General features: G+C 32.7%; 1 protein-coding gene across 1 annotated transcript; it reads right to left on the bottom strand.

Moving 5' to 3' along the window:
• Positions 1-10,687: 10,687 nt before the first annotated feature.
• LOC132043478 (uncharacterized protein At5g02240) lies at positions 10,688-16,915 on the bottom strand. The gene is made up of 7 exons (XM_059433948.1): positions 16,616-16,915; positions 14,491-14,762; positions 14,178-14,214; positions 13,998-14,095; positions 12,840-12,901; positions 11,299-11,422; positions 10,688-11,134 (listed from the first exon to the last, which is right to left on the bottom strand). Exons 1-7 carry the CDS (start codon positions 16,827-16,829, stop codon positions 11,015-11,017), a joined length of 927 nt encoding a protein of 308 aa, XP_059289931.1. The 5' UTR covers positions 16,830-16,915; the 3' UTR covers positions 10,688-11,014.
• Between the last annotated feature and the right edge of the window lie 2,287 nt (positions 16,916-19,202).

Raw genomic sequence — 19,202 nt, 5'->3', positions numbered from 1 at the left:
TAATGTAAGTATTTTACCTCACCGTCCTTAAACATGCCCAACATCAAGTAGTTAACTGATGGCTTTTGGTTCACTGTTCTCCAGTTAAACATTCTTGGGATTCGGCTTCCGGTTTTAACCATTAAATTAGGGTCAACATTAGGCGAAAGCACTATATATCCACACTTGCATAGCAAAAGGAAAACCCCGTAGACAATAAAACTGCCGGCTTGTCCATCTTGTGGTGAATACTCTTAATCAAATCATCGAATGCTTCCTTACCCCATGTATATTCATTGTCTTGTTCACTCTCCACCAAGTCAAAATGATGTCTTGGGACTGTGACGTTCCTTTTTCACTTGAAAGTATGTAATTATGAATGAAATACAGGATCGCAATCTTTACAGCATCTTCATCTGCATTATCACCAACACCCCAATCCTTGTCTTCAAAGCACTTATTTAAAGTCATCTTTAAAACACTATTAGTTGAACCACCGAAATATTCATCCAACAATCTTTTGGGACCCTCGTCAAAAACAATTTCATCCATCCCGTAACACTTCAAACCAGTAATTAAAGCAAATTCAAAAAGACCGAATGTCAATTCCGTCCCATTAATATCGATAACAAACGCATCGCTATTACTACGCTTCAATTCCCTAACCATAAAACACCTAAATAACTGACCCTGCACCTCGGTATCAACTTGCATCTGCATATATTTTCCAAAAACAGTTTTGGAAAATAGCTTGAATTGTCTATCGGTCGTTTTCCTTCAACTCATCTTTAATGTTATTGTTCATATATGAAGCATAACGTATTGGTTAGTGGGGGGACGTTTAACCCGGGGGGACGTTTGAATAGAATGGCAACACATGAGATACAAAAATACATGCGAATGCTATCCCATATGAGTTTGAATCAATAAATACATGCAAACAAAAACACGGTGATGTTTAGATGACAAAAATTGAACATAATACACCTTTTATCATACATATGCACTTTTAAAACATACATAATTTTAATTTGAACAATTGCACAAATGTGAGGAATTACAAATACATGATACATAGTTTGATATTTTGATAACAAAAATGTTTAGTGAAATATATGACACTTGTATGTATGTTTTATATACACAATATTTCAAAATACAACAAAAATAAATACGAATGCTATCCCCTCTATTAATGAAATGTTCAGATCAATAAATACATGCGAAAACACAGTTATTAAGATGTTTAGGTGACAAAAGTTGAACAAATACCCCTTTTATTTGACATTTACACATGCCTGCTTATTAAAACATACATAACACATTAGTAAAATTGAAAAAATACATAAATGTGAGGAATTACAAATACATGATACATAGTTTTATATGTTGATAACAAAAAATGGTTAGTGAAATACATGACACAGTTCTACGTATGTTTCATATACAAAACTAATTCAAACAATACAAAAATACATACGAATGCTATCCCCTCTATTAATGAAATGTTCGGATCAATAAATACATGCAACTATACTTACGGATGCGGTCAAAAATACATGAATCATTAACCGAATTTGAGCAACATGTACAATATAATTTTATTCACAAAAAATATATATATAATCAATGAAAAAATACCCAGCTTGTTCATCGTTAATTGTTGTTCTCCGACATCTCTCTACAACATTTTTCCCTTTGCTACTATAAGCAACATCGGATGTTTTTCTCCTCTTTGTGGCGGTATCAAAATCAATTTTTTTCCAAATTAACGGTTGAAGGATTTCGATTACGGAAGGATCATGGATTTTCTTAGATCTCCTTTCGGCAACAAGTTTCTCGGCGGAAAGTCGCATCAACATCATGTTGTTGTGAGAAATACCCAAATCAAACGAAGGGGAATCTAAATTTTGAAGAGTATGTGGGATACCTCTTGTAACCGTACTTAGATATGCTTTCATCCGCCATTACTTGATGTTTTTCACTACTCAAATTGGAAAACCTTGAGAATTGAAAGTTATAATTTTTGAAAACGTCAAGAATATAGAATTAAGTTGACTAAAATACACAAAAAAATGAAAAACTTACACAAATACACCACCCCCCCACGAATCTCGGCACAAGAAATGTAGTGAAATCGTGCTTGATGGTAATGGATATATTCGATGAGAAAAAAAAGGCTAAAATTAATGGAAAGGAGAGCGAAACTAAAGTATATTACGTGCGTTTCAAAAATGGGAAGATGAGATAGTGTTTCCCTTTATTTACGGTGTATTTGTGAACTGATAAGTGGAAGTTATTTGTATCTATAATGGGTAATTTAGAAAATTAATTAGCTATTATTATTAATTTTAATAAAAGGTAGTTATTAACATTAAATAGGTAGTAAAAGTAGCTATAACAAGTAAATTTTCCTAAAATCTTTTCTTCCACTCACAAAACTTTAATTTTTTTTTAAAGTAAAATGCATGACCAAACACAACTTCAGTTTCCAAAAACTACTTTTCAACACAACTTCAAAAACTCATTGTTTCATGTTTCGACCAAATCTATGTCCTAACATTAGCTTAATTTGACAGTTTTCCAACTCCTAATGTTCATCATGACAAAATTACTTCTAGCCACTACAAAAAAAAATGGAATAAGCTATAAACTTTTTCGTTAATCTATTGCTAAATTGCTCGTAGCTAACAGAATTTTTAAAATAATTTGTGGCTTATAATTAATCTGTTACTAAATAGAAATAGCAACGAATTTGCTCTTCAGCTACAAAATTTATACATCGCTCTTTCCCATTTTTTAGCAATGAGTTAGCCAGCTTCCAAGAGATGATCTTGAAATAAATACTAGTACTAGTGTTTAGGTCCATCATTAATGGACTGATGAAGATACGACATGACAACTCTTGATATTTACGAGTTTTGCTACTTAGGTAACTTCCTTACTCAGTAATGTAAATATGGCTATTAGAAATGATAATGGAAAGTTCCAGATTCAATTCATTTCAACTGTGTTTTAAATGTTGAAACTTGATTCTTTTGTTAAAAGCATATAAACACGACCTGTTATGTGTATTTCTGATTCCTGAATTTGTATAGAGTAGCTTTTAACTTGTTTTCTCAAAATTCTGAATGCAAGTGTTAAAAGGCTGGTTTTGCAAATCGGACTATTTTAGATCGGATTTGCAATTGTAGTTAAAGGGACGAATGGCCATATTTGCAGAAGTAACCTATTTTCGATATCTCTGCAAATATGGTTTAGTTGATGGCAAAAATGGCTACATTTACAAAATTACCTCTTTGGCTATTGCTACAAATGCGGTTTAGCTGGTAACAGTGGCTACAAATAAGAGGGCAAGATCTGCAGTTTACTCTTGTGGTTATTCCTGCAGATCAGGCCTAAAGGGAATTAGATATAGTAAAACAAAAATTAATGACCCAATGGAAACTTTAGATTGCAATAAGATTGAATAGGACAAGTTCTTAAATTGGGACCTCAGGGAAAAGATTCCCTATTAGGATAAAATTATACGGTTATTTTATTGGAATTATTAATGTGTTCTTGTTAATCTAATTCCATAAAAATGTTGACATTACATTAACTTGGATGGTTGAGTAAGAACTAGGCAGATTTTCACGAGCTTATTAACCCTATCAATTCACTAAACCATAGTCAACTTAAGAGAATAACTCAACAGGACAATTAGCTTGATCAATAACCCCTGTATATTTTCTCTCATTGAATTCTGCAACCCAAGTTTATTTGCCTGCTTGTTTTCTTTACTTGCTCAAGTTATAGTTAATCAAAATCCACTCTTGGGAAATCGCTTGTATAATCTGTATTAGTTTAATTTAGAAAATGCACTGTAATTACTAACTTGTCGACCATGTATACTTGCGTGTGCATTTGAACCCAACTACTTATTCGCATTACAATCTTATTTGGTATAGAGTAGAAACAAACAAGAATTGGAAAGAAAAAGCAGAGTAGAAATCTAATAATTTGTAGAATTTAGGGCAATGTTATGAGGTTCAAATTTATACAAGTAAAACTTCAGAACATATCTTGGAGTTCCCAAACATGTTTTGGGTCTAGTGAAAGAGATGAGAGCAAATGGCACAAAGGCCCTTAATTTCACACTTATTTTAATGGAGAGTTGGTTATCTTAACTACATTTAAACAGTGCCAAACACTAATAGCAGACCCAAAACTGGTCATTCCACATCATTTTTACAAAATCATCTAAGTGACATAAAATATTCGCAAATTAGTCAAGTGAGGGGAATTTTTTATTTTTTTTTTTTAAAAAAGGAACTTCACAATTCAATTTTCAAGGTGATAATTTATGCTGTTTCTAATTTATCTTTTAAACAAAGATATTTTTCAACGAATTGTTTTTTAGCTATCTCCCTTGTATATTTAATTTTTGAAATAAAAGGTGTATTCAAGGACGGCTCAAAAGGATAAATGACCTAAAGTCAAAATTTAATATTTGTTCTTAATTAAATTTATTGAGTAAAATTCTTATTTTGATGTGATGTTTATTGTTACAGCTTCTTATGTTCTATCGATAGAAGTATTTTAGTAGCCTTGCAATTTTATTTTGGTAAATTGTGACCTTGCGATATGCGGGTAATTTGCAGGATTGTCCTTCACTGGGGTTGGTCTTTAATTTTTGTCCCTCAAATCAGTGGTCTTTAATTTTTGTCCTTCACTATAAGTTCTTTGGTTCCGGGTTCGAACCCCCGCTCAATCAAACATTAAAAAACAAAAAAAATCACAAGGCATAAGTTGAGTTTCAAACTAATTTAGGGGAAAAAATTTAGTGTTTGGAATTTTGTTAGCCAGCCATTTGGTCGCCAAAAACTTTTGCAAAAGGCCTTGAGGCCTAATTTTGGGCAAAAGTTTGCCTTAACTTTTGCCTTAAGACATAATTAGCGGTCCAACTTATGGGTAGTTTGTGAATCCCAACTTATTTTTTTTCTTTTTTGAACACTACAAAAATATAAGAAAGTTAAGAAAAAGACAAATATTAAACACCACTAATTTGAGGGACAAAAATTAATGACCACCCCAAAAGAAGGGCAATCCGAGCAAAAAAATGATATATTACTATAACATGACAAGACGTAGTGGTGGCAAATGGGTGGGTTTGGTTGGATTTGGGTTGGTTCAAAATGGTTTAAACAAAAATGGGTTGAGTTTCAACTTGCCATATTTCATATGGGTAAATATGGGTTGGGTGATAAATGAAGGGACAACTACGTATATATACATCTTATTATATAAATATTTATTTTTGTATTAAGATAGTTTTATATTTACAAAACATAACATTACAAAACCTATACAAAACATGCTTTTTTTTTTTTAAAAAAAAAAAAATTACTTTTTATTTTTTTAAAAAAATTAATTTTTTTAAATGTTTTTTTTTGCTCAAAAATTTATGTATGAAAGTTGTATGAAATGTGTATATCTCGCTCAAGGCTTAAAAGTTACTCAAAATTTAGTGATGAAAACGATATGAAATGTGTATAAAAAAAATCCGCAAAAAACCTATGTGTATGAAAACAATATGAAATTTGTATCTCGCATCAAGTCTTAAAATTTTGCTCACATTTTCAGTGGGTGATAAAGTTCATGTTAAATTTGCTTTCAAATTAATAACTACAACAACATTGTATACAAATTTGATATAACATTCAAGACTTAAAATAATCGAAATTTTGTGTATTTAAATGTGTAATCAAAAAAATTCGATATTTTATTATGAAGAACTATATATATCGATGACAAACATTACGCTCAAAATTTTATGGTGGCATATGGGTGGTTATCTTTCAAGACTTAGAATTTCATTCACATTTTTCGTATAAAGTTCATATTAGGTTTCTAGAAAATTAATACAACTACAACAACATTGGTCAAGTTGAAAGTTTTCGCTCACAATGTTGTGTATGAATATTAAAAATTTCGCTCACACATATACATTTCATACATTTTTCATACGGGAAGTAATTTTTTAAGCCTTTGAGAAAAAAAAATTATTTTTTAAAAAATATAAAAACTATTTTTTTTAAAAATATATAAAAATTATTTTTTTTAAAAAAATATATATAAAAATTCTTTTTAAAAAAAAATGGAAAAAAAATGAAAAATATATGAAAATCTGTCATGTTTTGTTATATATCGTTATGTTTGTAAATAAAAAACTATGGGTTATATATGTAATGAATGGGTTAGTTATGGATTGGCCCATATTATACAAGTGCAATATTTTTTTAAGGGGAAAATGACCTAATAATAGCTAATTAAGACTGTATATTACAAAACATAAGGATACTTTTTCTTATTTACAAAACATACCAACAAAATTACAAAGTATACCAGATTTGGGCTTAATGGGATATCCACGAAATTAGGCTTTTTTTAAGGAAGAAAATCTTATTTTAAGTGTGGACTTAATTCTAGGATAGTTACCATTCAAATTCTTCTTCTTTTTAAAAATATTTCTCTCTCTCCCTCTTTAATAGACACCATTTTCATACCTAAAATTCAGCTTCTCTCCTAATATAAATTTTCAAACCAATATTACAAAGTATTTTTGATTACTAACTTGTGTATTAATTGTATATAAATTTTGATTTGTATCGTTTTGAGATATATATGATCATTGTGTGTTTTGAAAATCTGTATAAATTATATAAACTGTAGTTTTAAAAAATGTTGAAAAACTACAGTTTATATATGCGCACAATGTGTATGAAATGCGAACAAATTCGATATCAATTAGTCTTTAAAATGTTGAAAACTGATATGTGTATGAAATGTGGATGGAATTTGATTTGTAACAATCAGAAAACTTGTTATACATATATACTTTCTCATAATCTATACATACTTTGATCAGATTTTATACAATTTATATGTACTTTATCATAATCACAATATACATACAACTTTTATACATATTTCATACATAGAAATTATAACGAATTTATACATTTATACATATTGCATACAAAAATTAATATATATTTATTTTCTGGTGTATGAACTTTGTATGGAATCTGGTTTGTATCAATTACAAGTTTATTATACATATTTTTCTCAAAATTTATACATACTTTGATTAGATTTTATACAATTTATATGTACGTTATAATAAGCAAAATACACATATAATTTTTATACATATTTCATATATAAAAATTATAAGAATCTATACAGTTATACATATTGCATAGGAAGATTATACATATATGTTTTTTGATGTATGAACTTTGTGCATAAAAATTACTGATTATATTGGACTTTTTGAGTAAAAGTTGGAGAAAATTAGGTAACAATATCTCTTAATTTTGAATGGGGAGAGAAAAGTAGATGAAATAAGCAAGCAAAGTTGGAGAAAATCGATTTATCTCTAAATTTTGAATTGGATAAAATAAGTAAAACGATGTTCCTTTTATTTAATGTGTTTTATTTGCTTCTTTTTAATTTACCTAATTCGTATAGATTTTGTAACAAGTTTATTGATATATTTTGTAAACTGAAAAATATCGTCATGTTCTGTAAATATACCCTCTTACCATGTACATATATGTTTTTTGCCCTTTTTTAAGTGTAATGTTTATAATTTTTTCTTTTGTCAAATTAAATTAATTTTTTATATATTTATAATTAAATATTATGAAATATAAATTTCGGGGGTAGGGGCGGGGGGGGGGGGGGGGGTAAGATTTTTTTTTTTTTTCATTTTTTTATAAAAGTAAAAAATATATGAAATAGAAATGGAGGGGGGGGCATCATGGAAGGGGTGGGGTGTGGGGTAAGAAAAAGGTTCTCACTTTTTATATAAACGATAAAATATGTGAAAAAGAAAATGTGGTGTGGTGGGAGCTGGTGGGGGGGGGGGGCATGGGGTAAGAAAAAATTTCTCATTTTTTTTATAAAAGTAAAATATTTGAAACATAAAATTTGGTTGTTGTGGGGGGGGGGGGGGGGGGGAGGAGGAGGTGGGTGGTTGGGGGGGGGAGCGGGGCGGGGGTGGGGGTAAGAAAAATTATTTTTTTTTGTATAAAAATAAAATATACTATGAAACAAAAAAAAAATTGGGGGGGGGGGGGATAAGGGGGATGGGGTGGGGGTAAGAAAAAGTTTGTCACTTTTTATAAGTTTTTTAAAAAAGTAAAATAAAATATATGAAATAGAAAATGTGTGTTTGGGGGGGGGGGGGGGGGGGGAGTGTCTTGTGGCAATGGGGCGAGCGTGGGTGGGGTGGGTTAGGGTTAGAGGTGAGTTGGTGTTTTTTTCAAGGATCGGGAAAATGGTTTCCCTCAAATTTTTATGAAAAACATTTCTTCTATTTTGAGGAAAATGAGTTGTTACTAGGTTTAGTGAGTTTATATATGGGTACTCATATTTTACCTATATTTTTATGGATTAAAAAGATACTTGAAGTTCATATTTATCCACTTGAAATATGAGTGACCCAACTCACTAAAATATGGGTGAAATGAGCTAATTTTCAAAATATGGCTGAAATTGCCACCTCTAACAAGACGTGTCCTTTAATTTGCTCTCTAATGTTGTGCCAATTCTTGCATGATTTAGGAGAGCATCATTTTTCTATCTAAAAGGTAATTAGCATTTAAGGGTATGGTCTAGTGGTCAATGAAGTGAACATGACCCTTTGAATTTAAGATTTAAATTAATAGATCATTGATTAATAGAATTATCCAACACCTATCTTGGTAGGAGGTAGCAAGTCTATAGTCGAGGTACGCAAATTGGCGAGCCCCATTATAGTAACAAATAAGAAGACCAAGCACATGAGTCCTTGGTCTTCACTTTAAGCCTTCCGCCAAGGCATGGTTTTGCTTTCCTAATATGGATTAGGTAGGTTATCTGATGATAGTCGATCCACATGTGGCAATATAATTGCATTCTTCCATATTTCCAAGATCTCTTGTCTATCTAATAGAGTTGAATATTTCAAGGTGTACTTGCTAGATCAATTATACTCGAGCACAGTTTAAGGAGCTAGCTCGTAGCTACCGCTATATTTGGCTAACATGAGCTGAAAATATCACTACCTCATGCTTCTAGATTTTGGTGTGTTAATTATCTGCCATATATTTGACTTCTAGGGTGTGTTTGGTACGACGGAAAATGTTTTCAAGAAAATATTTTTGAAAAAATAAGTGATTTTCCTACTCAATTTCTTGTGTTTGGTAAGCAAGAATTGAAAAATATTTTTTAAGAGCATTAATTGTATATACACAAAGCAAAACATTATGAGGTTCTTGAATTTTGAGGCTGGGAGGGGTAGGCGCACGGGGGTAGTGGTTAGGGGCGGTAGGTAGGGGTTGGATAGCTAGTGCGGGGTTGAGTTGGGGATGCTTTGGTGTGTTTTTATTAATTCGAAAATGTTTTTCTTGAAATATTTAAGAAAAACATTAATTTTCTCTTATTTTGAAAAAAACATGATTTTCTAAGATATTTGGAGCCTGTTTGGAAAGCCACTCATGTAATTGGAATTGGATGTAATTGGGCGTAATTACACAGTTTGGCATATTTGTCAGACCAAGTAATTATATGATCAGAATGTAATTGTTTAGTTTGAAAAATGAATTTGTAGTTTCAATTATGCTATACTTTTTTTTATTGTAAGTTATTGTTCGAACAATTTTCACAAATCAAAACCAGATGAGGCGTTAGAAGTGAATTGTATTTTGTTGAATTCTTTGTCTTGAGCTTCAAGTTTTGTTTTTGTCACTTTCTATAGATTGTTAATTAGTCAGATTCTTGAAATAGTTGTGTAGTAATATAGGAGTATAAGGTTTGTGTATTAACTACATTTGTGCTCTTCAATTTGTAACGTTAATATTGGCTATTCAGTAACCTGCGTCAATGAGAGAAATCTTAAAAAAGAAACTCAATAACTCAAGGATTCAAGTTGCACAAAAATAAAAATAAAAAACATATTGTACATGGCTTCGTCAAACTTGAAGTCATCTTGTATATTTTAGAAGTTAGTCAAGTTAGATGAGAAAAATGAATAATCAATAGTTAAAAAAAGAATAGTAGGGAAATGGGGGTCAGCGAAATGGTGAAGTTTTGATTCTCATGGGAATTTACTCCCCAAAATGCTTTCCTTGAAAACCATTTACACATGAAGGTTGGTACGACAGGAAAATGTTTTTCTAGAAAATATTTTTTCGAAAAATAAGTTAATATCCTCCTCATTTTCTTATGTTTGATGGCAAGTTGAAAAATGTCATTTTTAATAGCATTTGCATATACTCAAAGCAAAACACTATGAGATTTTTAAGTTTAGAGTACAACTTCTGGTGGTGGGAGTATGCGGGGTGGGAGGTTAGGTAGAAAGGGTGTGGGCAGGCTGGGACGGCGGTTGGGGGTAGGTGGGGTAGGCAGGGGTAGTAGGTGGGATACCGAGGGGGCGGGAGTGGGAGTGGGTGGGACGGATTGGGGATGCATTGGTGTGTTTTTATTGACTCGGAAATTTTTTTCCTCAAAAAAAATACTTTTCTCCTATTTTGAGGAAAACATTTTCCAAGGTATTTAGTGTGCAACCAAATAAGGGAAAATAGGAAAAATATTTTCCATCATACCAAACATATCCGAACTTTAAAACCATGGCCTTGATCCATCAGCTAAGGTTTATGATCATCAAGGAGGCATAAAATGAAAATCATAAAGTTGGAACATTATTTGATGAAGCATGCAATGCAAGCAAAGTAATAATAACATAATTATTGCCTCTTGCACTACTTCAAAAATTCTTATTCTGTCCATTGCCTTTCAAGCGTCAAAGCCCATAAACTTCAAATTATGTATCCTTGAAATGATAAAAATATGATGTTCCACAAGAACCTATCGGCAAGTCATCTCCAAGGGTGCCATGGGGTCGATCTTTTCAATGATCTACTTCAAGTTTTTAGCCTCCATTTTGAACAAATGTTGGCAGAATAGACTGATGAAAATTTTGGACATAGTCCTAATGAGCAGTGCATCAGAAACGAGTAGTGATTTGTGCAAATAGAGCCTTGAAATCCTTAGTTGGAGTGCCAGTTCCCTCAGGTTTTGAGGCTAGATCAAATGCCTTAGATTTTGCTTCCTCATACTGCAGTGCCTGTCAACACCGAAATGCCTCGAAGACTTTAGTCTTGGAAGATGAGCCAAACAGAGAGCAAAGCTCTAGAAAACGGTGTGATTAAAGCACAGAACTTGAAGCTGACCAAAGGAACAGTAAAGCATCTAGGTAGAATTCAGAAGGAGTCGAGGCCGTTAATATACCTGAATGCAGACTTCGGCAACATCAGCCCTAGCAACAGTTTTCGTTTCTGTCTCGAGAAGTTCATCGTCCTTTCCAACAAGTAGTTCCCTTATACCACCTTCTTTATCTTGTAACCCTCCAGCCCTGATCAAAGACAAGACATAACAATGATGATGAAACAGTAAATCTTGAGCAACAAAATTTTTGGATGATTGTAACATGGAGGTCATTTCACTGGAATAATTAAATAGCCAATGGAATAAGAATAACAATGAGGGCATGAGTTTTGGTAAGATTAGTGTTGTTTAAGGATGTACATTTCTCTAAATTCACCTCTTTGAGACATAATGAGGTATATAAAAAGTGTGCTCTCTCCAACAGCTTAAGCTTTTATATGAGTTGGTCACACAGTTCAACATGGTATCAAAACTGGCAAAGATCCTGAGTTTGAGTCTCACTTCCATCCATTATCAAAAAAATCTCCACTTGCGTAAACCATGAAAAAGAACCTAGTTAGCACGTGATGTGTGTTCTTTCTAACTGTCTAAGCTTTTAGATGAGTTGGTCACAACGTTGTCAATACAAATTAGCAGTTATTTCCAGGCATAAATATTCTCCTTTTCTATTTGATCCCCATCACGAAGAGGAGATTACCTTTATCTACCAGTGACACAGGATACCTGGAAGCATGATTTAAATATCTTTCTCACTGGTGATTCTAGTGAAAGCTTTTTTATGGCTTTCTCCAATTCTTGGTAGGTTCTGCAGTTGTTCTATCTAATTAACTTCAACTTTCCAGTATTCTATACGACACATGATCATACTTTAGATTAGGTAAGACTTCAGTGAAGCATAGTTGATCGATTGACAATTTGTTTCCCTATCTTATGGAAGATAATTGATACCTTAACAATGGTTATGTTTTTTTTTTTTTTCTTAACTGATAAAAAAAAATTAGAATTATTATTTGAAGAATTCCCTATCTTGTGCTTCAGTTATCGCATTATTTCGTTGTTGTTACTATACATTTTTTCAACTGCTGTGTACTTCTTTCTTCGCATTATTTCGTTACTGTTACCGGCTTGCCACTTTCATTTCCGTATTCCCTTTTTCAAACTGATGCGAAATGCTTTACTTGAACCGAGGGTCTATCAGGAACAACCTCTCTATCTCTACCAGGTAAGGTAAGGTCTATGTACACTCTACCCTCTCCCGACTCCACTTGTGGGATTACATTGGGTATGTTGTTGTGGTTGTTGTTTTATTATTAGAACTGAATTACATGCTCCATAGAGATCGAAGGATGACACACTGAGAAATACAAACAAATTACTACCTAACAATCCATCTCTTCGGCCTGCCTTAAATATTTTGATCAGTATACCTAGAAATATTATTGGGTTCCTTCAGTAGGTTAGATACTCTACTCTTCCTAGTAAATGCTCAGGAATTTCATGCATTAGGATAGTGCTCGAAACTAAGGAGTGTGACACACACTTTCTTGTTTATTTCACACATAACATGTCTTAATATCCATAACAGGTATGAGCATTTAACAAACCTTATAATCGTATATGGAATTCCAGAGTCAGCCAAATATTGTTCAGCCTTTCTCTTCCAAACCTGTAACCTTCATAAAAGTTAGCCTTCCAGAATTTATGGATGACAATAATTCCCAAAAAAGAAAGAAGGTTAAAAGGTAACAGTAAGAAACTAATCAAGCATCATTCAACTAAAAGACTTGTCACTAGTAATTCCCTTGAAGCAACATCCTTTTCCAAAAACACATAACTGGAAAATAGTCATCCTCTCATAAGATGCAAACATAGGACAACACAACATCTATATAAGTTATAACATCTAATGTGTTCATGCGATGGCAGGATCATTGAGGAATGCACTTATCAAAAAAAGAAAAAAAAATACATCTAACATGACTTCGAGTAGCTTCTGAAAGTCCACCATCAGAAACAAAAACTTGTACAAAAAAAATGGAATAGCTAATAGTATGCACACAGCCTTAGGGATTCGTTATGGAGGGATTAATTATTCAGCGTTTAGTTTTTTTTTTTTTGGTACTATTAAGAAATATTATTCAGCGTTTAGTTATTCATGTACTATTACTAATTCATATACTGTTATTCCATCTTCTACCCTGCACAAAATAGTACATAAATTGACTCATAACTTATACTCCCTCTATTTCAATTTATGTAAACCTATTACTATTTGGGGAGTCTACGAGGTGGTTCTTTAAACACGTTTTCCTTACATTTTTTGTAAATTATTTGAATTATAAAGTATCATGATTTATAGTACTTTTTATTTAGTTTCTAAATATATAAATTTTATGTTTACAAACTTGAAAAATCTATGTCAAAATTATAAAGTTTGACCCTCGTACTCCGAAAAGGTCCACATAAATTGAAACGGAGGGAGTACATGTTTTAGTTAGCGGGATTGTAAACTAGTAACCAAACACTGTACTTGGTGTGCTCAATTTTATACATAGCAACTAAATACTACCAATCATGGTACTAATTATGCTGATTTTAATACATAAATAATTCACTTCCTACTCAAAGAACCAAACTACCCCTTAGTGTTGTTGCAGCTGTGGAAAGCAACAGTCGGGCAATGTGGCCGTCAAATTGGCAGAAGAAATAAAGGAAAGAGAGTACTTTTGCAAGAAAAAGATGAAAAGAATCAAATTACTAACCAATATATTCCCATTCCCCAAACTGTTCAAGGGGTGGTTAGGATTTGTCCCTCCCATTGACCCAACTAGCACGATCTGCTTCACACCAGCAGCTTTAGCTGTAAAATGCATATTATATATCTTAGATAAGCAGATAGACTTACATTTTAAATACTAAAATTGTCCAAGATTGTTCCATACCAGCATCTATTTGGTTCTTTTGGCCAATCCAATCTACCTAAAACACAAAGTCAATAAATTTTGTGTCAGATAACAACAACTAAAAAGGGATAAGGCACAGAAACACACCCAAACTATGGTGAAATTGTCAGTTACACACCTAAACCATACGGTCCTATGGTCATCCCTGAAGTTTCTTCATATTATACTAATTTCCTGATAACAAAATAAGTTATTCAAGACTAAGAAAAAGGGGTCTTCATAGTTGAGGTGGGTTTCTATGCCTTATCCCAACTAAAAACCTGAGGAAATGAGCACCCTAAGCATGATGTACCTGTTCAGGATTTGCCCCATCCTCAAAATAGAATTCAGGTCTTCCACCTTTTGTTGGATCAAACCCGGGTTTCATTTTTGGGACAGCACTTGTAAGAATAACAAGAGCATCGATACCTTGGATAGCAGGAACAAGACTCTCAGTATTCCTGATATCACCAATATAAACATCATCCGCACCACCGATTTTTTGTTTGCTTTCCTCAGTTCTAACCAATCCTCTAGCTGTATATTTCTCTGACCTCTCCTTCAACTTCTTGTAGACAATTGATCCTACAATTTAAACAACTTGTCAATGAAAGATCGGCGGACTTGTAGGTCGTCTTAGGAACAGGAATAGCTCAATTTACATCATAATTTAAGGGCTAGTTTGGTAGGGTGTATTAGGTAGAATAATGCTGGTACTAAACTTTAGTACAATGTTTGATCGCAAATTTAAGTCTGGTACAACTAATACCAGTATTACTTATGCACCCTATTCAGTACTATCCTTATACATAGTAAATCATGGCATTAACAATACCAATACTATTCCTATTCTAATGCTATCATAACTAATCCCGGCATTACTAATACACCTCATTCAGTACTATTCTTATACATCCAACCAAATGACACCTAAAGCTCATAGCCATTTGACATGACATGATTAATCCTAGCATTAGTTATTTACCAAGAAGCCCAAGAACATAAAAGACAAAATTCCAAGAGAAGTCGTAGCTCCGGAATACTCGGGTAGAATATTCTTCAACTAGAACCATCTAAGTCATTGTGTGAAAGTTCTTAAACATTTTTAAGTTCAGTCATGTGTTTACTTAATAAACAGGCATTTGAAATGTAGTAATAAACAACCAATAGACCAACTAAATTTGGTTTTAGAGCATACAAGCTATGAGTATATGACGACCTTCACCATCGGAAACAACTTAATCGATGGGTGATCCTAACTCCTAAGAATTGATAAATAATAGTACAACAAACAGAAGAAAAGTACATTCTTCAAAGCTATCAAGAATACATTCTTCAAAGCTATCAAGAACCTCCTTGATAGATTTGAGAAGCAATGGTAACATGAAAACAATTTACATATTATTGTAATAGGACTTTAACCTGAAAATGAATCTCATCGCTTGGGTTCGCGATGAGGTTCCTATTTTAGAGTATTCTCTTTGAAGGAGTGAAAAGAAAGAGAAAAGCAATATTTTCTAGCATAATATATGTACTAAAATAAGTTTTCAGACTGTTCTATCGTGCTTTTTTAGTATATAGCTTATTTTGAGACTGTTCTATCCGTTATTTTAGTATTTAGCTCATACTATTTCTATTTTCATTGTTTTTTCTTTGTGCGGCCAGGGGCGATTTTAGGTGCTAAAATTGGGACAAGTGAACACATGGTTTCTCCATAAAACTAGGTATTTTATGTATATATTTTCTAAAATTAGTATAATACTATCCGCTAGAACCCATACTACAAGAAAGTTAAATGGTCCACTTGATTAAAGGTTGAATTATTTACCTAGAGGTCAAGGGATCAAGTCCCGCTTAATACATTTTTTCCTCTTTTTTTTTTTTTTTTTTTTTTTTTTTTGTGGTGAACCCATATTCCAAAAATTTTAGATTTGCCTCTGCTTTGTGCCGACGGTCAACCGGAAACATCTTCTCTAACTCTCATAAATTTTCTACCAAAAAAATACAATTGTGTAATCATCATATGCCTTAATCCCACATAACCGGTTAACATTACTTCCACAAAAAGCCAAAATTATAAACAAAACCCCAAGAATTAGCACCCCAAGAACTACATAAACAATTTTTGGAAAAAAACTACATCTTTGCTCCCTCCGTTTCATAATAAGTGATTTTTTGAGTTTGTGCACAGCCCTTAAAAAAGTGCTACTTAAAAATTAAGAGTATTTTACTAATTTACCCCTAATTAAATGCCTAAAAAAAAACTATTTTATGATTAGGTAAATAAAAGTAATTCTTAAAAAATAAAATCAATTTCTTCTTGAAGCCACTTATTTTGGAACAAAATAAAAAGCTGAATGATATGTGATATGACTACTTGTGAATGTGTATCAAAATCAAGAAAAAGAAAGCCCAAAAGGGGGAAAAGGGAAATTTACCAGTTCTACCGCCAGCACCAGTAACAAGAACAGTGCTTGTGTTTAAATCAGCCATGGCCAAAACTGAAAATCTGCTAAATTTCTTGTTTTTCTTTGGAAATGAAACAAATGATGAGGTTGTTGTTGTTAGAAGTGAAGACAATTCTGGAAGTCTATGATTTACTAAACTTAATTTATGGCATTGGTAAGGAGATACACGTGTCAAAGCAGCCATTTTTATAGCACGAAAATTTTAGTCTATTCAAGAATCAAATATGGTGTGTGAACTTAGAAGTGATACTCAAAAGTCAATATTTTTATTTATTTTTCTGATTAATAATAGGTAGTTGGAATTTTTGTACATTTTCTTATCCATTTGTCAGATTTCTTTGTGACCAGTCACCTTATCAACTTGTCATTTTAGATCATATGCTATTATGCTCTACTTATTGGCCTTATCAAGTAAACCTGATGTGCTGGTGTCGCGCACTACCATTGGGCCTAAAACCCAAAACACATGGCATACAACCTTGAAGAAATTGCAGGGTTTTCCTTCAAATAGGCTGGTTTTTAATTTTTGCTCTTCAAAATTGAACTTCTGCCTAGCGGGACATAAGTTCTTTAAGGGTGCGGGGTATATCTTATGGGATATAATGATGTGAAAATATAAATTTATGCCCCGCGAAGAAGTTGTTTGTTATGAGGGCCAAAAATTAAAAGACCAGCACAAAATATAAGCGTCAATGACCCCGGATTTTTTATGGGAAAATTTCACAAATGACTAACATTTGAGGGTTAAAGATTCAGCGTAGCAACACTTTCATTATTTACGTATTGTAGCAAATCCAACCCACTTTCCGCGTCGTCCAACATCGGCTTAACGCCGTATTCGGGAATACGATTAGTTAAAAGTTCTTTGAAACCTTGGAACCAAATCTTTTTAAACATGGCAAACAAAAATAAAATCTTCCTAAAATCATGCTTAACAGATATTTTCCAAAAATTAACACGGCTCTTTATTCCTCCATACATTGAAATTTGAATTCAAATTCGCATCATCAATAATAAAAAAACAGAGCAATTTCAGTCAAAATTTAGAATTCAATTCTACCAATTCCATGCATAAAACTATCTCAGAATTAAATTGCGAATCTCTTGCGTTTGTGTACAACAAATTCGATGTTGTATGTATCAGTTTCTACGTAAATCCTTTTTGTTGACGTATACAACCATTCTTTGGAATTAAATCTCGTCGCCATTATATACGGACAAAAGGTATTTAATAGTTCAATTAATGTTCATGACCAATTTATACAGATATAGATGATACAACAGTCTTACGGATGATTTTGTTGCTAATTTTTTGCAGTCCTAAATTTACCGTTCTAAATTCAAGTAATGTCTAATATAACAGCAGTAATTCAACATTCTGGTTTTTGGAACGATGACAATTGTTTCGTTAATTACTCTATAGGTGCAGTAGTTTTCAAAGAGTATGCCTCGTATGTTGAGTTAGTTGATGCAATAGCGAAGCAGGTGCGAATAGATACAAGTACAAGTATCAAAAAAATTAGAATCAAATATATGATCGATGGTAATTCCATGCCTATGGAAATACACAACGACATGAGTGTCCGGGTGTATGTTGAACTGAAGAAAGAGAATAGGCAGTTCGGGATGTATCCGTTGTGTATCACAACAGGCGATAGGACGCGGAATACGATCTGTCGGGCGAAAATTGTTATTCAAGGTAGCCTAGCAATAGCGGATACAAATGGTATACAAGAAATGGATGCTAATGATTCGATAGCAACGGCGGCGTCGGCTTACGGTAATGAAATAGTTATATTCGAAGGAGAGAACGATTTGATAATTTCAAACGTAATCGAGAAAGAAGTCATGGTAAATCGGATATACAATGATAAGGAAACTTTGAAAGTTTGTGATGACGAAGTATGCTATTGACAATAGATTTCAATTCAACCAGAGAGTCAAATTACAAGGTTAGTTAATTCTTGATTTTTTTGATGTATTTGTATGTTTCTATAAATTCAATACAATTATGTTAGGGTAGTGTATTAAACTGCTTACATGTATGTCTACTAAATTTGAATACATGATTATATGTGTGTTTTGATTATTATATATTTTCTAAATTCACCGTTTTGAATAATCATATGATGTGTATTTTTCGTATATGTATATATACATATCCGTGTGCGACTACGCTACTTGCATGTCTTTCTAGACAATGTGAGTGGAAATTGAAAGCAGTATCAACGGATCGGCTATGTCCAAAATCGGAGAGTTCGTGGAGAAACATATATGTCCGTTGAAGGATAAGGTGTATACGCGACATCGATCTAGTAGTGGTTTTATATTGGCATTATTAAGCCAAAATTTAGAAATTTTAAGAGGAAGTATGTGCCTAGTGATATAGTAGATGATGTTAAAAATGATTTTTGGGGTGGATGTGCCATACATGAAAGCATGGCGTGCTAAAGAAAAGGCGTGACGGAGTTAAGGGGCGTGCCAGTAGGGTCAAATACAAGAAATTGCGGGATACGTATACATTTTGGATAAAACATACCCAGGTTCTCATATAAGA

Source organism: Lycium ferocissimum, unplaced genomic scaffold (genome assembly GCF_029784015.1).
Source record: "Lycium ferocissimum isolate CSIRO_LF1 unplaced genomic scaffold, AGI_CSIRO_Lferr_CH_V1 ctg2529, whole genome shotgun sequence".
NCBI classification, from domain to species: Eukaryota; Viridiplantae; Streptophyta; class Magnoliopsida; order Solanales; family Solanaceae; genus Lycium; species Lycium ferocissimum.
Note: the sequence above shows the minus strand (reverse complement) of the source record. Positions and strands in the feature narration are given on the sequence as shown.